Source organism: Rhinolophus sinicus, chromosome 16 (genome assembly GCF_057876585.1).
Source record: "Rhinolophus sinicus isolate RSI-liver-muscle chromosome 16, RSI-T2T, whole genome shotgun sequence".
Classification (NCBI taxonomy): Eukaryota; Metazoa; Chordata; class Mammalia; order Chiroptera; family Rhinolophidae; genus Rhinolophus; species Rhinolophus sinicus.
The window spans coordinates 93,011,307-93,033,489 of NC_142516.1; the positions used below are offsets into that span (position 1 = coordinate 93,011,307).

Here is a 22,183-nt window from a genome sequence, read left to right on the forward strand (position 1 = left end):
GATGTTACTAAAATTAGTGAGGTGATCACATTGTAAGGTATAAAAATGTTGAATCACTATATTGCACACCTGAAACTAATATAACCAATATAAGATTGTATACCAAATATATATATATATATATATATATATATATATATATATATATATATATATATACTTAAATTAAAAAAAATGAAAAGCCTCTCATCCAAGGAAAAAACGTCCGCATACAACTAACTGTGATGAGTGGCTCTTAGTCTTGGGGACCTCACTGCCCATGGTTCAGTAGCAAAGGGTTTATGCATGAATTGGAATACTAAACCCTACTTAGACTCTACTTCTCAGTCTGTCCTTTCCTTTTTGTTCTGAAATTTTGTCTTATAATAAAGTGAACTAAAATCTTTCCAGATTCAAACAAAAGAAGTTGAAATGAGAAGGGCAATGGGGAGGGAAGGTGTTGCCTTATATCAAACCTCTGTGAGTTCATAAGTGTTCAGAAACACCAAAAATTTCTCACACATAAAAAAACTAACACTGTCTTAAAACAGTCGCATAGCCTCCAAAAAATGTGAAGCACTGTAATACAAACTGAATAATCTGAAACATATACTTTAAACAGCAATGTCACTTGCACAGAGTAACAAAGGTTAAGCAGCTACATGTAACACAGGTTCTTATTCTCCTACATTTCAGATTCATCAAGAAATAAGAAATAAATAGCTAAGAACATAATGAGGTCGAAACCCGCACTATTACGAGATCAGACTATAACCAAATTCTGATAATGTACAAGAAGCGAGTGATAGGCTCTGATTAAGCAAAAGAAACAAATTATTTCAAAAAATGGCAACGCAACACTATTCCTTTGAAAATATTTCTAAAATCTTCAGATTGGTAGTGGGACAACTGTTCTAAAAGCAAAAATAGCAGGTGTGATAGGTGTGATTGTAATACATTAAAGAAATAAAAAGAAGTAAAATCTCGTTTAATGTAATTCATTCAGATGACCAATTCATCTGCTTTAATCCCTGCTGAGGACAAATTTCCCAGTCACATACACATAAATACATTTTCATTTGAGCAGCTAGAGTCTCTGACGCCGTCATCAGATCTGTATATTCCAACTCATTAGGGCTCCAGACTAACGACATCACAGTGATGAAGAAATACATGCTCAAAGTTTGCCCCAGAATAAATTGAAGTCTAGACTTAAAACCCTGAAGTACTTTAAAATAAACAAAATTTGTCTTAAAAAAAAAAAAAGCCTTAAATTATTAAATATATTTATGTTAATTATTACTCACCTGGTATTGAGCCATTAATGCCAATGGATTATTATTCTGACTGTTATCAAATGTTAAAACATCAAATACTCCCACACAATTTACTCGCAACCTTTAAAGACCAGAAAATTTAAAGAAAATAATTAAAATGAGATTTTAAAATGATACACTAGTGGAAATTTAACATTTCCTGCAATATTTGGAAGGATCTCAGAATATCATCTACTCGGACCTCCTCTCCTACCCCCATATAACCTCTACCAACTACTATTTCAGCGAGGAGGACATTAAAGCTCTCAGATATCAAGTGACAGACCTAAAGCTACGAAAGCCAGGACTGTAAGTCACATCTTGGATGCCTAGGCCAATGGTCTTTTCACTGCACCAAGCTGCTGCTTGATTAGTTATTCATGAAAAGAGAACGAGTTAGCTTCCTACCCCTTGCTGAAGATGTACTAGGCATCATGCAAAGCATTTCACATGTGTTGATTCATTCAATGCTCTCAATAATCTTTTGAGATAGGTACCTTATAAATGTGGAAAACGGAGATAGTAATAGTACCTGTCTCATAAGGTTACTGAATACATAGAAATTAGGTAACTTGCTCGGGGTCACAGACACAGTAACTAACAGAGCCAGGATATGAAGCCAGGTCACCTGTACGAGATCCTGAGATCTTTATGCTACATGGCCCAAGACAATTCTCAAAGTTACAGCAACTCAAATGACACTTTGCTGAAGTCTAGGTCTGTGTACTTAACTCTCTCTCAGTGGTTTTCAAAGCACAGGACCCAATCAGCAGCAACAGCATCACCTAGGAACTTGTTAGAAATGCAAGCTCTCAGGCCCCACTCGATTTCCTGAACAAGAACTCATTCTGTGCTTAACAAGCCCTCCAGGTAATTTCTGACCCATGCTAAAAGTTGAGAACCACAGGTGTACATAGAAAAAGCTGTATTGATATTACTCCTATATCTCCCAACCCTAACCATACATACCTCCCAAACCCATATAAGATTCTTGGTTAATAACCAGGCACTTTATTAAGAATTCAACATTTTTTTTTAAAACTTACAAATGAACTCAAAGTCACAGCAGTTTTTCTGGATGGAATATATGAAAAGGGAGAATTAAGACAAATCATCATGCTCTGTTTAAAAGCTGTCACAGGGTAGATTCTCGGGAAAGAAAGCCAAAACTCAAAATGCTAGTACCTTGTTTTGCCAGTTATCAAAATCTTTGTTGGGTCCATAACACGACACGCCAAACCTGCTGTATGAATGGTACGCAATGCAGAACTGAGTTGGACAATATATGCCCAAATAAGAGATTCTGGCAACAATCCGGCATGCTGTCTGGGCAATGGTCCATCGTGTTGACCTATAAAGCAAATAAAAACAAAAAAGACATCTGCATTTAAGTAACCAACTAAAAGACTAAAACATTCAAACCAAAATTAACAGAGAAAATTAATTTGCATTCATGGCACAACTTGCCAATTTATACATATGTATATACATAGAATTTAAGTTTAGTCTATTAGTAAGAATTTAAGAGACAAACCCTTCATTTCCTGTTTAGGAGATTATACCTTCATATCATCAGCAGTGGCAGAGCTCTCACCGAACTGCTCTTCTCTGTGACCATTGTAATTATTGAATAATAAACAAAGATTTAAAGAATTTATATTTAATGGTGAACCAAATAAATGTAAATTCTGATTAAAAATGAACTACGGAGATTATTTCACTTACAATGTGGGTAATCCTAGCCTATATAATGGTTGAGGCATGTGAGAACTGTTCATTCTGTGGATTGAGGAAAATGAGTCCCTACCATCATTTATATTGAATATTTTCTTATTCTCCTCATACTGCTCAGCCTTTTTTATTACAGCCATGTCAGTCAGATATAATATCCAATTCACAAAAACATAAATGAATGTCACTTATGTATAATGATGAAACACAAAAATAATCTGGTCTACCATGAAAAGTAATCGTTTTGATTCTATCACCTCTTATAAGTGCTTCCTGATATTTTCTGGGTCATTGTTACCCCTTAAATCAATAGAAAAGGAACCATATAAATTGAATCTAGATTTTATAATTACAGCAGCCCCCCTCATCTACAGTCTCGCTTTCCATGGTTTCAGTAACCCACGGTCAACGGGGGTTCAAAAATATTAAATTGCCCCAACCATCAACACTGTCTGCTCCTGACACCCAGCCATTGACATCGTTTGTCATGGCTTGATGGTCCAGGATCTCCCAAATCAGACATTCTCCTTCTGACGTATCTTCAGGTCAATTAGGAGCCTAACACTACATCACAATGCCTACATTATTCACCTCACTTCAATTCATCACCTAGGCATTTCATCATCTCACATCATCATAAGAAGGGTAAATATAGTAAGATATGTTGAGAGAGAGAGACAGAGCGGGAGAGAGAAAGACAACATTCGCATAATTTTTATTACAGTATACTGTTATATAATTGTTCCATTTTATTATTAGTTATTGTTAATATTTTACTGTGCCTAATTTATAATCTAAATTTTATCACAGGTGTGTATGTATAGGAAGAAACATTGCGTGTGTGTTGTGTATCTGTGATTTCAGGCATCCACAGGGGGTCTTGGAAAATAGCCCCTTCAGATAAGGGTGGACTCCTGTATTTCAGGAAATATAACCTTGTAAGTCCAAGTATTCATATGGTCGTAAACAAACCTTTTGTGAATCAGGTCTAAAAGCAACACAATAAACTGGTTAACTGTGGAGATAATAAATAGCAAATAGGTACCAATGGCTTAGGATAAAATTTCCAGAAAAAAGCAAATACGAAATTCAAAAATTGCTATCCCTTAAAACTGAAAACAAAATCTGGAAAACAGTAGTAGATGACTCAAAAAGTGGCTCTAGGGCGGCCAGGCAGCTCAGTTGGTTAGAGCGCGAGCTCTGAACAACAGGGTTGCCAGTTTGATTCCCACATGGGCCAGTGAGTTGCGCTCTCCACAACTAGACTGAAGGCAACGAGCTGCCGCTGAGCTGCCAGAGGTACAGGTGAATGGCTCTGTTGGTTAGAGCGCGAGCTCTCAACAACAAGGTTGCCGGTTCAATTCCCATATGGGATGGTGGGCTGCGCCCCCTGCAACTAAAGGTTGAAAACAGCAACTGGACTTGGAGCTGAGCTGCGCCCTCCACAACTAGATTGAAGGACAACGACTTGGAGCTGATGGGCCCCTGGAGAAACACACTGTCCCTAATATTCCCCAATTAAAAAAAAAAAAAGTGGCTCTAGTGATGAATGCCAAGAAAATGTCAAAGATGACTATGAAGAGTTTAAATAAAACTAATATTTAATAAATGCGGTAACAAGGAGAAGGGTATTTACAGCACAGGGCTTATTGCGTGCCGGAGTCTGTCTAGTCCCACATCTTCTCATTTTAAACCTCATATCCCTGCTCCTACATGGTATGGTATTATTATTATTCCCACTTCCTAAATTAGTATATTTCTTATAATATGCAATTTTTTTTGTGCTAAGTTAAATAATATAACATTAGAGTCCTATTTATGTCTCTACAAATTTATACAAACACTGGCCTTTTTTCTTCTTTTTTTAATACTCACATTGGGAGAACAGAGATTGTCTTGTGTTAGAAGTTGCTGTAAATTAAAGTGTATGTGGTATGGTTTAGGGAAGTTACTACCATGCTAACAATACTTTGAAATATTAGAAAAAGGGACTGATTCCTGTGAAAATGTAAAACTATTATATCAAATTATCAGTCAACACCAAAAACAGAGTAAGTAAGATACAAAAGAAGCTGGAAAGGCGTGCTTGCTATAAATCAGCGGTTCTCAACAGGGGTCATTTTGCCCCCCCCCCCCAAGGGACATTTGGCAATATGTGGAGATATTTTTGGTGTCAAAACTGGAGGAGGGGGTTGCTACTAGCATCTAGTGGGCAGAGGCTAGGGACGCCACTAAAGATCCTGCAATACCGAGGACGGCCCCACAAAAATAACTATCCAGCCCCAAGTGTCAACAGGGCCGAGGTTGAGAAACCGAGCTATAAATTACAGCCAACAGTCATTTCACAGGTGGTATTACCAAAATAAACTTGAACAACTACAGCTATATGCATCTATAAGAAAAGTCACACCACATCCCCTTCAACAAAATTATGTATGTGTCTACAGATGACATGGCAAAGGGAAAAAAAATGACCACACTATATGACCAGATTTTTAATGTGGAACAGCCATGTAACCACAGCTTTCTTCTTTCAACTGTCAGAAAGCAAAGTTACAAATAAACAGAAGTAATATTTCTTATCCATAATTAGAATCCTTAAAGGAGTCACAATCCAAAAGACACTATCATGTGGACTCAAATCTTTCTCCCTCCTTAGTTTCTCTACACGTGTATTCAAGAAAATCTTTAACATATTGAAAATCATGGCAAAGAATGCACTGCTTCTTTCCTGACCCCAAATAAGAAAATGATGCATACCCTATTCCCTTCTTAAATAACAAATTGATATCTCAAAATTATTTAATTTTACTCTGAAATGACTTACCCTCTCATAAACATTTGTTAGAATGTAATTAAAACATTTTGGTTCTTTGCAATATCTGAACTACAGAACAATTCTTTAGGCAAATACTAGAAAGGGGCAAAAAAAGAAAATACTCCCCATTTAAATAAAATTTATTTTGAAGACTAATTCTTTAAGTGACACGGAACCTTACCTTTAAATAATTAGGGAAATAATTTCATAAACGATACACAGTCACATTGGACTCCGTGGAAGTCATTAAATTATATTCAGAAAATATAAAAATTAAGGGGAAAATGTTGTAATAAATGAAAAATGCAGTATGATATAGAATAAAAGAAAAACAATGCGAAAGGAAACAAACAAACAAAAGACACTAAGACTGGAAAGAAATATACCAAGAGACCAATAATAGTTGTGTTTTATGTGCTGAAGCCACAGAGGTTATTTTTCAATTTACTGAATTTTCTAAATCATCTCTATTCAGAAAGCATATTTTTAAAAGAAAAAAATTAAGAGGATAAACCTTTTATCATATTCTCAGTTACTGAAATTCCATATATCTATGAGTCCTTCCCAACCTATCTTCATCTCCGGCTATACACATACTACGTTATTTCCTAACTTGTTACAGATTGACAACATTTCTTTAAGGTAATTTTTTTGCAAATGCAATAAGGTATTTTAGCTGAATGACTACAGGGATAATTAACATGTATTTTAAAACACAAAATGACTCTCCACAGAGCAAAAACATTGATCAAAATACAGCTCGCCTGCATCTTTTTCTTACCCCACTTTCTCTTTGTGAAATAGGCATCAGCATTAGGGTCATTAAAGTGTCTGCTCATCAGAGTCTCTCCTCCAGCATGGAAATCATACGCAAACACAAGAGCTTAAAATAAAACACAAACACTCATTACTGCAATCTGGCTTCAAACAGTGAGGCCCACATGCAGAAAGACAATTACGAAGTACTTACAAGGCTCTGCAAATGCTTTAGTGGTAAATACCTCACGCAACGTTACAATATTTGAGTGCTGAATTTTTTTCCACATATCGACCAACACCATGCACTTTGTGTTAACAAGACGAAAACCTGAAAAAGAGAATTTTTTCTACTAAACTGGAAATGGCATCCCCCCCCCCTTATTCCATCAGAAATGTGAAGAAAAAGCCATGTTTTTTATATATTATATATACAGAGGGTGCCAAAAAACTGTATACATATTTTAAGAAAGGAAAACTGTATTAAAATTGTAATAATCACTATATACCAATGACAAAAGATGAATACAAGTCACATTTGACTTCTGCAATGACAAGAGGTGCCAAAGTGGTTCCCATCAGCGTCCAGACACTTCTGATTACAGTGAACTACGGCTTGAGCAACGATGATCAAAGTGTCCACTTGTATACATTTTTTTGGCACCCCAGGTATATATGTCACTTATGAGATACTAATTTCCAAATGAAACCATAAATTTATTCATTATCATTTAAACTCATGTATTAAACAGATAGAAATATTTAAGAACGTTTGAATAACCTTAGCCTCAATCATATGCTCCTAAAAGAGGAAAGCTTATCGCCCTTACCATGTATCCTCCGAAGGCAATATGGCAGATCATCTTTGCTATTTACAGCTTTGTAGCAAGATGTAATGTATCCAAAATTACTGGATTTCTGTATCCGGTTGGGCGGTGGCAGTGGTTCTAGAGGAAATAGGCTATGGTAGCTGTCAACTTCTGTAGGGACTGCTAGAGTAATTCACAGGAAGATGACTTTTAACTCAGAGGCATTCATAAATCTCTCAGAGTAATAAAGAAGAAATCAAATCTATAAACCACTAGTATCAACACACACTTGTACTCAAGAACAGTGTCAACATTTATAACTCTATATAAAACAAACTGATTTCACTATCAATAAAAACAGGCATTATAAAACAACCAAAGAATAACTAGATTTCATGCACTCAAAAATATTTATCTTTTATAGTACAATACAACAAACATTAGAAATAATTTATCACTTAGAGACATTAAACAGTTCTGATTCTGATGTTGAATAAAAATCAAGATAGGTTTTGCTTCTTTAAACATTTTATTTTATATAAGATATATTTATACAATGGTGTTAAGCTATGAACTTTTGTTTTGAATGCGTAAGAAATTCAAAACAAATAACATTAAATTGGAGAGTGTGCATATGTGGTATGTCTGTGTGCTTATATATGTATAAATACGGCAATCTGTATTAAAACTCTCCAACCATTCAGTGGAATAGCATAGTTTTAACCCTAGCAAAATATGAAAGGAAAAAACTAAAATTACCACCATGCCTGCCATATTCCTCAAAGAAAGGAAAATTATGTTTAAGGAAATATAATGCATTGGGATTTGCTCATGATACTCTGCTAGGCATTAAAAACGTGAGTCCCAATTTGTTGTTTCTTATAAAGGCTAGAAAGCTGTACATGAAAATGTATTTGGTGGTTGGTTTCTCTACAGAGTACAGGCAATTTATTTTCCTTTCTTTATTGCTCCCTATTTTCTAGAACAAACATATATCAGTTTTACAATCCCAAAAGACAAATAGTTTTCAATGCCTCAGATACAATCAACTACATTTTCCAAATGAACAGCTTCCATGCTGTGAGATGTCTTGAAGGACTTACGAATGCTCACGATATTTCAAGTGAAAAGCAGATAAGTGAACATGCAGAATATGCATAGAAAACCATCTAGAAAGGAATACAGCAAAACTTTAACAACGGTAACCACTGAGTGGGAGGATTTTTCTCCGCTACACTATTCTGTATTTGCCAGATTTTAAAATAAACATGTTTAACACTGTTTTTAAAACACAGTGATAAATGAATAAATCTAAAAAAAAAACACCTCACAAATAAAAGACAACTGATAATTTTTGATCTATGACTGTGGAGAAACACAGGTGAAACCCAATTAAGAAAACTCTGATTCCAGAAGACAGGTTTAAAAGGACCTCTCAGCCTTTGCCAAATGCTCAGTCATTATCTTTTAGTTCTTGAATCCTATGAGATAGGATTCCCTACTTCATTAAGGAAAGTTAAGGATTACACATCTAGAGGGCGTAGAGATGCAAACCCAGGGCTCTCATTCTGTAGTCTTGTCCTCTTAACCCTGAGATGGCATTCTGGCCACAGCGCAAAACATGGATTCAACTTTCAAACCAAGGTCAAGTGGCATGTTCTACTGAAATAAAGGCGGTGTAATGGAAGTATACACACAAGTGAAGATAGCTGTAACTTGCTCATTTATTATTATTTATTTCAATGATCAGTGTAATTCCCACAAATGATAAATAAATTTTGTCTCCTAGCTATTTCATAAGCAATTAACTTCAAATTAGTAAAAATGTACTGAGTACCTACTATGTATTATTAGTGAACCCATATTAATGAAATACGGGTTCTTTTTAGGAAGGTTAGAGATTTATATAAAATATAGTACAAGGCAAAATAGCTATTAAAAAGGTACAATTCACCATGCAACTGGTTCTTAAAACTTCAGCACCCTTCACAGTTACCTAGAGGCTTGTGAACACAGCTTGCTGGGCCCCATGTCCAGAGTTTTTGACCCAGTGCATCTAAAGTAGGGCCCAAGAATTTGCAATTCTAACAAGTTCCCAAGGTGATGATACACATGGAAACACAGAGAAGGGAGCCATTCCCAAGGATATCACGAAAGATCTCACAGACTTGGCATGTTTACTACAAAATGAAGGATGAGGCTGCTTTCCATGAGCTAAAACGAGCGGAAAGAGAGCACTTTATGGTGAACAGAACACCACCAACAAACAAGGCTTGAATGCGTGCACTGTCCAGGGATGGCAAAATCTCACGTAGTGGGAGAATACAGGACACCACAGAGGCGGCGCAGAGTGGAGATACAGCTGAGAGGTGTGCTGGGATTAAATCACACGGAAATTTAAATGCTACAGTAAGGACCCGAAATTTACTCTGCCAAGCAGTGGAACTCACATCATCAGTGGGACCAAGATCATGTGAGAGACACAATCAACTAAAAATTGTATGCTCTTAACTCCTTCATTCCTGTGCCTACTTTTTCAAACAAGTCATCCTGAATTCCATATAGTGCAGGGGAAACAATGAGGCTGCAGTGTAAAACTACGCATTACCTAACGGCTATCCGTCCAGTGTCTGACTCTGATTCTATAGAAGATAATGTACACCTCTGCAAGCCGTGATTACTGACAGCACTGCAAAGTAATTCCTGCCTACACACAGGTAGATTCTCTTCTGCCTGGTGGGGGTTCAATTGACTCCCCTCCTCCTCTATGCAAAAGCCAGTTTGCACACTCATTTCGTCACCCTTGATTCATAAAGTCTTATGTGACTGACCCCCATGACTTAAATAAAATCTTTAATACGTGCTCATTTTCAGATCTAGACATCATTTCACTTTTTTTTCAGAAAGTTCTTTTTTAACACTACATTTCCCAGTCTCCCTGAAATAATCATATATAGTCTAATATTAACTTTAAAGACTGCACGTTTCCACTAATAGACAGGAATACTAATTGACAGGTTCTGCTCCGGTTTCCAGCCCAATTTAACAAGTGCACAAAATTCAGTATGAATCAAGGGCATAGGGGTGCCTCGATCGCTGCTAGGCATCAAAAATCAAAGCTAATCAACTTGGAAAATTACATGGAGCCGCAGTCTTGATTTTAGCCCCAATTTTTAGTCTAGGGTCGACTAAAATAATATTAGTTCCACAAAATAATATTAAAAACAATGAAAAAATGTTTAGTTTCTTTCCTCTATTCAACCCTACTTCCCCTCAAAGAACGCACAGAATGACAGGTTGGATCTAAGATGCTGACTGAGATCCACTGGGGTAAATCCACGGCGGTTTCCGAACCTCCGCGCTGCTGACACACTGGACTGGCTCGTTCTTTGTTGTTGGGACCGCCCTGTGCATCGCAGGCATTTAGCAGCACCCCCGGCCTCTACACATCCCACTGCCCTCTGTGACAACCAAAAATGTTCCAGACATTGCCAAAATGACTCAGGAGGGATAAAATCATTCCTGGTTGAGAACCACTGACCTACATGAAATAAATTTTGATTTCAAAGATGAGAAGTACTAATTTGATGGGAGTATAACATATGGAATGGAAACAGAAAAAAGCCATACCAAAGATGAGTAAATGAATCAAAGTGACAAAGGTTAATAGTAAACATGAGACATGAAAAAGATCAGTTAGAGCAGTGGCAGAAAAAAACACGTATTAAAACTTGTTTAAACCCAGGTGCAGAGAATTGGATTAACCACAATCTTTAGTTGGTGACACTCAAATCGCTGGTTCATGTCTATACATGGCCTGCTTCTATTTAGTTAATTATTCTTAATAATATAATAAGCATCTACAAGCTCAGCAGGCAAAATGAAAGCTCAGACCTTGACTTTAATTTACATCTAAACATATGGTTCTCGCTACCAATCTTTGCCTTTCTTCTCTTTCTTGTCCTTCCCTTTATATAGTTTCATTACACCTGCATGTAGTTCTCCAAAGTTTATTATGTGTGTGTGTGTGTTTATACATGTATATGCATATACTCATGTATTTCCATAAATGTAAGTAAATACATATAAATTTTAGTTAACTTTATAAAAAAGGTATCATGCTATATATAGTCTCTTGCAACTCACTTTTGTACTTCATGCTACATCACTAAGATCCTTCTGTACTGTTCCATGTCAGAGCACTTTCTTCGTTTAAACTGCTGTATAATGTCCCACTGTCTGACAAGATCACAGTTAATTCATCCCCTGTCCTTCAGATGGGCATGTGAATTGATCAAGCTTCCTGCTACTGTAAGCAGTGATATTATGGATACTTTGTACATTTCCTGGTTGATAATGTGTAGGACTTTACCTATATCTAAGAGCAGAACTGCTGGATCACAGGGAACAGAGATATTCAACTTACGTTTTCCAAAGTGGTACCAGGTTCACCGAGTTACACTACTGACAGCAATGCACTGGAGAACCTGTGACTCCAGATCCTAACACTTCAGATGGTTAGACTTTATTTTATTTGTATCATCAGTGATGTCCAATATCTCTTCTTATATTTATTGGTCATATGAATTTCTATGTTCTTGAAATGCCTATTGTCAGCCTTTGATCATTTTCTTTATTGGACTGTTTAGGCTCTTACTGATTTGTGTTTTTTATACTCCTTGTCAGTTGTGTAAATAATTTCTTACAAATTTTATCTTTACTATAGGTATCTTTGGATTGTTTTAAATTTTAATTTAGTAAAATTTATCAGTATTTTCTTTAAGAGTCAATAATCTTTGTCTCCTGTACAGGAAATTTTTCCCTCCTGAAGTGTTAAATCTATTCATTTGTATTTTATAGTGAGAGTTTTAAAGTTCTGTTTTAAACATTTAAGTTCTGAATCTATGTGGAGTTGATTTTGGGATGTGGTGTGAGACAATGATCCAGTTTTACCTGTTACCATAAAGAAAGCCATTTTTCTAGTGCCTTCCTCTCCCCACTGATATGCCACCTCTATCTCAGAATGTGTCTAGGCTCTCCTTAGTCTTTTCCTTTAATCAATCTCTCTACCCCAGTGCCATTACCACATTGTTTTAGTGACTAGAGACTCAAACCAAGCCCCACCTCAATCCCCAACACACTCAGAATCCTAATCATAATCTTCCAAGTGCTGTAGGTAGTCTTAGCCCTTTTCTCTTTGATAAATTTTATCATATACATGAAAAGCTCTGTTATGTTGTAATAAAAAAAATAAATTAAATAAAGGCCAAATTTTGATTAGAAGCTTGCGACTTTCGGCCCTACCTAACCCCCCCACTCCACCCCCCACCCTCACCAACATCCAGGGAGGAGAGGGGCTGGAGACTGAGTTAATCACCAAGAGCCAAAGATTTAATCACATGCCCACACAATGAAACTTCCATAAAAACTCCTGAACAGCAAGATTCAGAGAGTTTACAAGTTGGGGAACCCACTGAGGTGCTGGGAGGGTAGCACACCTCCAGATGGCAAGAAGGTCCCCCACTCCACCCTCCCCCTCTGCATCTCTTCCACTGGGCTGCTCCTGAGTTGTGTCCTTTACAATCGACCAGTAATAGTATGTAAAGTGCTTTCCTGAGTTCTGGGAGTCATTCTAAATTACCAAACCTGGGGGTGGGGTGGGGGGTGTGTGTTTGTGTGTGTGTGCCAACCCTCAAATTTGTAGTTGGCCAGATCAAAGTGTGAGTACCCTGGGTACACCATTTTAGCTAGCATCTTAAGTAGGAGTGATATTGTGGGACTGAGCCCTTAACAATTAAATTGTTAGGACACGAATTAGGTGTGAGAAGTATTCTGAGTAAAAACAGCTCATATGCTTTGACTAAAATTATGTTGAATCTATAGCTCACTTTAGAAAAATTGCTATCTTAATCATTATGACTTCCTACTCATGGATATAGTAGTTCACTCTATTTATCTTATTTAACACATCTTAATAAATCTACCCCATTGAGATCTTATACATCTTTTGTTGTATTTATTCCGAGATATTGGTATTTTGAAACCATCATAAATAGCATCTTTTCTTTTAATTATATTTTGAAGTACAGGCTACTAGTCTATAGAACTGCAACTGAAATGTATTAATCTTATATCCAGCTCTTTCATAACTCTATTATAATTTCAGATAATGTCTAATGTACAGTCATATAATCTATACATGATTGGAATCATAAAGATTGGACTGGCAAAAATAAACCTTTTTCTTTTTTCCTTTCACCCTTCCTAGGGCTTCAAAGGCAATGCTAAATAATTAAGGAAAACTCCTAACCTGACCACTTCAAAGGTTATGACAGCTAAGTTCCCTGCCCATCTAATCTGGAAAGATCAGCCTTAAGACACAGTAGCCAGACATACACCCTCTGAAGTCTTGAGCAGTCAAAATAGACAGTGGGCTGTGCTGAATCCTTGACTACAGCCAGGTTTTGCGATTGTCTCTATGGCAAATGCATTCCTACTGTATTATTTACAAATGTTAGTTAAATTACCATATTTAATCGTGCTATAAAAAGAATAAGCTGGGGAAAGAGATTCTAATGTTCTCTTACAAACACTGTGGTACCGTCAGAAAAACCTAGACTCCAAGCCTGGCTCAGCAGTTCCCAAAGGCAATTACTTAACCTGCCTGGCAACTTCAGTTTTCCTCCCGTGTAAAATAGAGATAACAAGATTAGTATCTATGTCACAGGATTGTTCTAAGGAAGAAAGTAAGACATTTTAAAGCATTGAATCAGTAATCACCTTTCCCTTCTGCTTAAGAACCTATACTTCATTAGTTTCAGCAGACAATAATATTCTAGTGCACAGGGAGGAAAATCACCATGAATTCTAAAACTACCTAGTTTTTTTGATAAACTAGAATACTATCACAAGTAGAATTAATTTAAATTAGATGATCAATGGCATCTTGTAACTCTTCTTAAGTAGATTTCAAATAAATATACTCATAAAGTCGTAATTAGCTAGTTTAAGATAAAAACATGCAGGACTACAAAAGAACCATAATATCCTTTAAAAGGCAGTATGAATCAACTTGCATTTTACCTGGCATATCTGCTTGATCAATTTGAGCCATTGTTATTAAATGTCTGTTAATCAGCTCCTAAGAAAACAAGTATATTTACATTTAACACAGCTTCTGAAATCTGGATTTTCTATTATAACTAAATAACGAAAGTGTTAATATTTTGGGTATGTGCATTTTTTAATGTTGATATCCTGAAATAACATTTCTAATAATGGCTAAATGTCTAAATTCCAGTACTAGGTATATCTGCCCCTAACTAAGGTGGTACTTAAGTAACTGAGCTATAACCCAGAGCATATAACTAATGCTCTGGCTGAAAACCCAAGGTCTACTGTAAGTTTCTCAATAAGTCACTTTATGAACATTATACTAGTGCACTTACTTCTGTGAAACAAAAATACTTCTGAGTATCTAAGCGTAAAATGAAATTCTATATATCAAATAATATCTAAGTTTAACAAAAAAAATATTTTACAAAACCTACTTTACAGAAAATATTGAGCTATATTAAAAGGTTTATTTCTGGGCCAAACTCCCTATGCTCAACCTGTAGATATTAGCAAAAAGTTTTCTGAAGGTTAGAAACGATTTAAATAATTTATTTATATACTTCAAAGAAATCTTTCAATACACAGATATGAAGTGCAGAAACGTGGCCCATTTAAATAGCCATTCTATATTTTATTTCCTAACACATAATTACTTGCAATTCTCTTGAAAAACAGCTTTCCTTAAATTAATGTCAATTAGAACTTACAAATTCTCTCTGCTTTAGTACAGCATATTTGATTAAGGACTATGAAACAATACGATTTTGAAAAGAGCCTGTTCCTTCTGTTAGGTCTCTGTTAAAAGCACAAATGACATTAAGTACCCCCAGCATGAATCGAATCGGGAACACGTACCTGTCGGAGCTCGTCAGCCATGAAGAAGGAAGGTGCATTTGCTTTTGGTTGCATATAAGCAACGTGAGGTGCAGTGGGAGGATAAATATGATAGTTTGGAAATACCTAAAAAGATAGGGAGGGATAAAATGTAAGGACCCATTTTTCTCAATGGATAAGCTTTATCATGATTTGATAAAAGTTTGAATCTTTAAATGACAGTGATAAATTGATACATTTAAAAATCTTTAAATGATAGTGAATTAAACATCTCAGAGAACAGCTGTTACCAGTATACTTTCTGAATGAATTCATTTAAAAAATAATCTTATATTTAATAATCAATGAGAAAGGAAACACTTCTTCAGATACAGTGAAATTTAAGCTCCAATGAGAGGCAAAAGTAGCTCTTTGGATGAAACGTTATTCCAGTTTGCAAGTATTCTTAAAAGCACTTGGAAGAGAGGAAGAAAACAGATATTAAAGGTGTTTGGGTACGGTCAGATAATGAAGTAACACCACCCTGGCCACCCAAAGAATTGCCCTCTTGCGGGCTTTTTATGGCCAACCTAAGTAAGTGTTACCTAAACACTTGTTAAGCACTTTGAACTGCCAAAGTAAGGAGGACCGATTTACTCTGCGCCAGCAGCTTAAGTGGACAGAAGGGTGCGACAATATATTTACCTTCTAAGCAAACCACAATGGTTACTAAATCTGTTTCCAGCTTCCTGATTCCCACCACGCTGCTTTCTCCTCCTTCCCCTCACTGGTCCACGACACAATATCAAAGTACATTCTTAAATTTCTTTTCCTCTATTCTTTCATTTTAAAAGCTGAAACAAACATTTCTTTTCTCTTTTAAAAATTAATTCAGCCAGTTTCTGTTGCCCTCAGATGATTATTCTGCTCTGAATCTCAACCAGGAAGTGTTTTGCAATACTTGTTTCCTTTAACTTCTCTCTGCAGGGAGAATAATACCTCCTTTTTTTCTTGCCTTGGTTTCCTCACATCAGATAGCAGTTTGGCTTAACTACCTCACATTTACCATGAGCATATTTTAAAGAGTGGTTTGAAGGTTAAAAACATAAAACTGTGTCATATATAATCTCTACAAAAACAGCTGAGAGTTTTGTGACAAAAGAACCTCTTTATAGATTAAATTTCTTCTTTCTATAAATAATAAAATAAAAATGTAAATAATTATAAAATATAATAAACCCCCAAAAGGTAAAACATGGATGGAATTCTTACTTGAAAGAACCAAGGAAAGTCTCTACTCTACCTCAATTATTTGACCTTCTGTTCGGCAAGGTGTTCTGTGATAACTTTTGAAAGATCTCTGACCAAAAACAAAACAAAACAAAAAACTATTAGCTATTTTATTATTTTTAAAAAAGCATTCACATTATTTACAAGTACTTCTATAAATGTTTTCCCACTTATTTCTCATAAGGTGGTTAGGTATTATTATCCCCATGTACAATTAGGGAAACAGTGCCAGTGGTACCAAGATTCAAGAGTCACAAAACAATGGCAGAACTGGGACTCTTAATCTGTTGTCTTTCCATTTAAATTGCCCTTTAGTAAAACATTAATCAAAATAAATCATTCATTTAACTTGTGGAATCAAAATCTGCTTACCAAAATCCAAATATACTTTCATCTATGCCTATCATATAAACATGTCAAATGTCTACGGTTTAGATAAGCTTTCATATTTTAATGGAATTTGGCTTTTTTAGTCATGAGCTCTCCATCTGCTACTTATTTTTCTATAGTTAAAAAATAAGTTTGAATATGGACAAAATAACGAAGCTAAAAAATACGATTTATAAAACATGACAACTCTTCCCCGCCCCCTCCTCTCCTGAGGGTTCCTTGACAGCTAGCTCTTTCCTCATCCAGAATCAGGCCCCCTAAAGAATGATTCATATTGGAGGCCTCCTATCACTACACATCCTCCACCATCCAGAGATCTAACTATTAAATCACTGCCTTCCCTGAGGCAGGAGTTTATCATCAGTTTGCTTTCAGTAACTACTGAAACCATCTCCCTTCTTTAACTTCTTACTAGAGCTAAAACTGCCTATAAACAAATGTCAGCAAACATCAACATCAGCTAGCACCAATACTGGGTAACCACATAAGCAAAACATGCTACAGAATCCTAACTACAGCTTGAATATAACCTAATTTCTGATTAAAACCAGATATGCCCCAAACTAGAGTTCTTCTTAATGCAAAAACAGATTACTTTGAAGAGATAAAAGCTTACAATTAGCATCTAAGTTAGAAAATGAAATACTCACTTTTTCACATCACAATAAAAAGATGCAAGGGGGGGGCAAACTTGCTCATTAATCTCATTAAGAAGAAACTGATTAGAGCACCACAACTTCCTTTAATGCAGACATACCATTCCAGTCAAAGGGCCTGGAGTTGTGTCTGTATAGAAGTACGTCGTCCCACCGACAGTTTCCTTTTGGATCACCTGACCGGAGGCCTGGGCCTGAGACACAGGGTTACTAACAGGTGTAGAGGCACTAGAAGGCACCATGTAATTTGCTGGATTTGGAGTGTGACTTCTTCTTCTGGGAGCAGGAGACGTATGTGGAGTGATCTTGGGGGAATGAAGAGGGGAAGACCCAGCAGACAACGACATTCCTGAAGAAGATGTAGAAACATTTCTTAGGGAGCAAAAATTGATTTTAGAGAAAAAGAATCTGTAAAATAAAATGCAAACATTCATTTGGAAGAAACATCATCTTTAGCAAATTCTTTAAGGACAAAGATAACAGATGTAGGTTTATCTGGTTTTGATTAGAGAAAGCTCTGATGAAAACAAATGTAAAGAAGTTTGTTTTCAAATATAGTCATTTCCTGATAAGTTAGGAAATTTAATGCAAGAATAGTCTCCTCCATATCAAGGTTTACATGAGAAACTTCAACAGTATGAATCAACAATAATTTAATTAAAAAATGAGAAATAAACTGGGACACTTTATAAAATTATACCTCTTATAAAAGAAAGGCTTTTTTATAAATTCCTTTTTGTTAAGCATCATTTGAAACTATAGCTATTAACAATACAAATACCACATTCCTTAAAATATTACAGTATTAAAATTCAAACTATTTAATGAGATTTACTAGATTTTTTTTTTTTTTACAATTAACAAAATGGTTGAAAAAGCAAAAAAACTAAGTCTAGCCTTAGTTGAAATGTATGGCAGCTTAAACACCACATTTTAAAAATCAAGCAGTATACTGTTTTGATGCCTTTGTCTTTAACTCCAAATAGGCATAATTAAAACAACTGAAATTTTCTGCAGATGCATACTTTGTAAAATTAGGCCAACTGAATGAAAGCACTCTGTTCCAGGGAAAGTTTTCCCTCACACAAGCAGTAGAAACATTAGAGAGAGCATCCTGTATAATGAATGACCTGTAGTGAGGAAAGGGAAGGACAATTGTCTTTACCCTTCAGGAGATTCCAAGCTAGCTGAGAAAACAAGACCAGGTCATCACATGTAAAAGACAAAATGACTTACAAAAACACTCAAATACAAATTAATATACTGTGAACTGCATGCATAAATGCAGATGGATGCAAATTAATTAAAACCAAGTAGTTAATTAAAGGCTTAATGGAAGTGATCAGTTCTGAGCAGAGAGTGAAAAGCGTTTCTAGAGCTACAGTTACACTTCCTGAAAACAACTGGCTTATCCAGCAACTGTTTTCTGGCTCCTTGGGAAACGACTAAAATCCTCCACCTCTGAAGTCATACACCATCTCACAATTCAAAAAAAAAGTTACCAAAATGTCTCTGGTCACAGAAATAGTATTAACAGAGATATGGATCTCAATTTCTAAGAATTCGTGAGGTACCAACACTGTTTTCTGAAAAGATGTTAAATGAACAAAAGTAAGGTGAGAACTGAGATAACAATTTATCTTTACTCTGGAGAGCCCTCTGCACTTTCTGAAAAGCCTTCACATAATTATTTTGTCTCATTTTTCTGAGCAAATTCCTGAGTCGGTAGGTAGGCGACGTAGGGTAGAAGCACCACATCACTGAGCCGTAGGAGGTTTTATTTGACCAAGGACCTGTGTGCAAAGTCAACAGCAAAGCCAGGCCTCAAATACCCACGTCTCCAAACCCCCAATGTAATACTCCCACTGCTATAACACAACATGTACTGCACCAACATTAAAATAGGTCAGGAATTCTCAAGTAGGTACTAAATGTACCTCAGAGAAGCTTTAAAAATCGAAAACCCCTCTAAAACAAAACAAAACAAAAACACTATTTATAAGGAAGCCAAGCTACTATATTAAAACACAAGCCTAATGTTTTTAAAAACTGTTCCAGAGTTCTCTGTGTTTTTCTAACTCTATTATACATTTAACTGCAGGTTAATCCATGCAGCAAAAATTGGGAGGATTACTAAACTATTTTCAAAGGATAAATAAGCCCCACTTATCTAATATGAAATGCATTTAGTTGTTTTCCTAAAGCTAGTCTCTAAAAGTTTCTAAGATAAAAGTGGCCAAGTTACTGAAGAGGTAGATTTACTACTTTTAAGTGAAGTAACAGCAACCCAGTTCTTGAGCACCTTCCATGTGTCAGGCACCAATAAAAGTGTCTCGCGGACGTAAGTCTATTAAATCCTCACAACAACCCTGTGAGGTAGGTACATCCTATTCACCACAGAGGAGGAAACTAACTTAAAAAACTTTTAAACTTACTATAAAGACAAACATAGGTTATTAAACAAAAGAATGGCGATTCAAACTCAGATCTAGTATTTGATTCCAAAGCCTGTGCTCTCAGTCAGTATATCTACAGCTGCCTCATCCCTAAGTCTTATACTAGAGACTAGAAAGGGGACCCTCACACTGAGTAAGTAGTGTCAGCCAGCGTGGTTTCCTCGTGTAGCATGCGGTGAAGGGACAGCTTCTGACAGCAAAGCAGGTGAGTGAGTAAGAGGCAAAAAGGGAGAATCTCTCTTTAAGACTGAATACATGGAAAGAGATTCCCCCAAAACAATCTGAGGTCAGTTAAGAAGGAAACTGATGTATAGTTGAATTTACAAGTTGTAAGTAACAAGGCTTCTCTGAAGAATTTTTAATTTTGTGGCTATTCTAATACAAAATTGCAGCACTGAAATCTGAGTTCATGTATTTGAGCTGACCCTGGCTGGAGTTATTTAAATACATTCAAAATAAAACATGTAAAATACTATCACCACCCATAAGGCAACTCCAACAGGAAATTTAAATTGTATAGGAAGCTAAAAATAAAATTAACCCCTAAATTACAGAAATATCAAATCTAGTTGCAAAAGGCACAGCCTTGTGCACCAGAATATTTTATAAACATGTTAAATAATTGAATAAAATACACACATATCTTCTTGGAGACAGTTATTCTGTACTTAGTATTGTGAAGACAACAACCACAACACATTTAATATCACTGCCTAAATACAACACGAAATTATAAATACCATGAAGTAGAACCACAGAAATGAGTAGCTAAAAATAAAGGTAGGTTAAAATGAACAGATTTAATTTCATCTCTCTCACACATAAATATTCCTTTCTAAGTTTTATCTTTCTATATACGGGGGGGGGAGGGGGGAAGAGGGGTGCTACTTGTGGTTATTACAACACCCTATTAACTGGTACTCAATCACTAAAACACTTAAGCAAATACAGTACGAGGATACTAAAAGAGACAATATAGAAGAATGAAAAACTTGTATTTTAAAAACGGTGAATTAGAATTATTTCATTTTTGTATTTATCTTTTGTATTACTTTTTGTAATTTACTCTTAGAATGACATTTTGGTGACATCATATATAATAACTACACTATAATAATTTCTTATTAAGTTTCTAAAATGTCAAGAATTTTTTCTTGAAAAAATTCTTCTTAAAAGTATCTAATTCAAATAAAAGTGAGGAATAATATGGAAATGGTCACTGGAGAAATTAACCAGAGCAATTAACAAAATAAAGAAATGAGATATAAAAAATTTCAAGGCTAATTTATGGAGGCAAAAGTGTCAGTGTTTCTGGATGACATGGTTCTTTTTATACCTGAAAAACCCAAGAAAACCAACAAAAAAAGGTTTGTAAATAATGACAGAATTCATTATACTAAACGGTTACAATATTAATATGAACAGCCCTCCTAAACACAACCAACCAGTTAGGGCAATACAGTTTTTGGGAAATGAAAGACCAAGCTAACGGGAATACCCTCCCTTAACCCACACCAATGTTATGGATATATAGAACTACGAGATAAAACACAATACCCAAATTTTAAAATAGAGCTGAGATGAAAAGAACAATAACAACAAAAATTCCAAGAGCAAGAAAATAAGGCAGAATTTGGAATTATGAGGTTATGTTGCAGGAAGTTTTGAAAAATCACAACGTAGGCCACATATAGTCTCTACAAGTTGAGGCTTTTAAATGCCTATGTGGACATACGAAACATGGCCTTCAGCCCATAAAATGTGAACGGAACTCAAATCCCACTGTAAAGCCAGGAGCCTGGAAAAACTGCACCACCAATGAATACAGGGGGAGAAAATTTCTACTATCAGCCCACAGAGGCAAAAGGCAAGCTTGTGTGTGGAAGAGAAGTGGAGAAAAGGAAGAAAGATGGGGTGGCATCAAGAGAATGGAAGCCCCATGCTGTACCATGCATAGATAGAGGAGACAAAAATTCCCAGAGACGCCATGTTATAGAAATCACAGTGGGAAATTAACATAAAAACTTGAATTGCTCTGACCCTGAACATCTAG

The 22,183-nt window shown here is 35.8% G+C and overlaps 1 protein-coding gene across 6 annotated transcripts in view; it reads right to left on the reverse strand.

The window, feature by feature from the left end:
- The window catches only part of PAN3 (poly(A) specific ribonuclease subunit PAN3), a 133,628-nt gene that overhangs the window by 19,114 nt on the left and 92,331 nt on the right, over positions 1 to 22,183 (reverse strand). For 2 of the 6 annotated variants that reach the window (XM_019736448.3, XM_019736452.3), the window contains 9 exons: positions 17,776 to 18,023; positions 16,642 to 16,698; positions 15,381 to 15,485; positions 14,493 to 14,550; positions 7,431 to 7,592; positions 6,815 to 6,931; positions 6,626 to 6,727; positions 2,481 to 2,646; positions 1,287 to 1,377 (listed from right to left, as the gene is read on the reverse strand). In XM_019736448.3, the coding sequence (XP_019592007.2) occupies positions 1,287 to 1,377; positions 2,481 to 2,646; positions 6,626 to 6,727; positions 6,815 to 6,931; positions 7,431 to 7,592; positions 14,493 to 14,550; positions 15,381 to 15,485; positions 16,642 to 16,698; positions 17,776 to 18,023 (1,106 nt within the window). The remainder of the gene's footprint in view (positions 1 to 1,286; positions 1,378 to 2,480; positions 2,647 to 6,625; positions 6,728 to 6,814; positions 6,932 to 7,430; positions 7,593 to 14,492; positions 14,551 to 15,380; positions 15,486 to 16,641; positions 16,699 to 17,775; positions 18,024 to 22,183) is intronic. The other 4 variants (XM_019736451.3, XM_019736453.3, XM_019736449.3 and 1 more) reach the window with 3 other exon arrangements.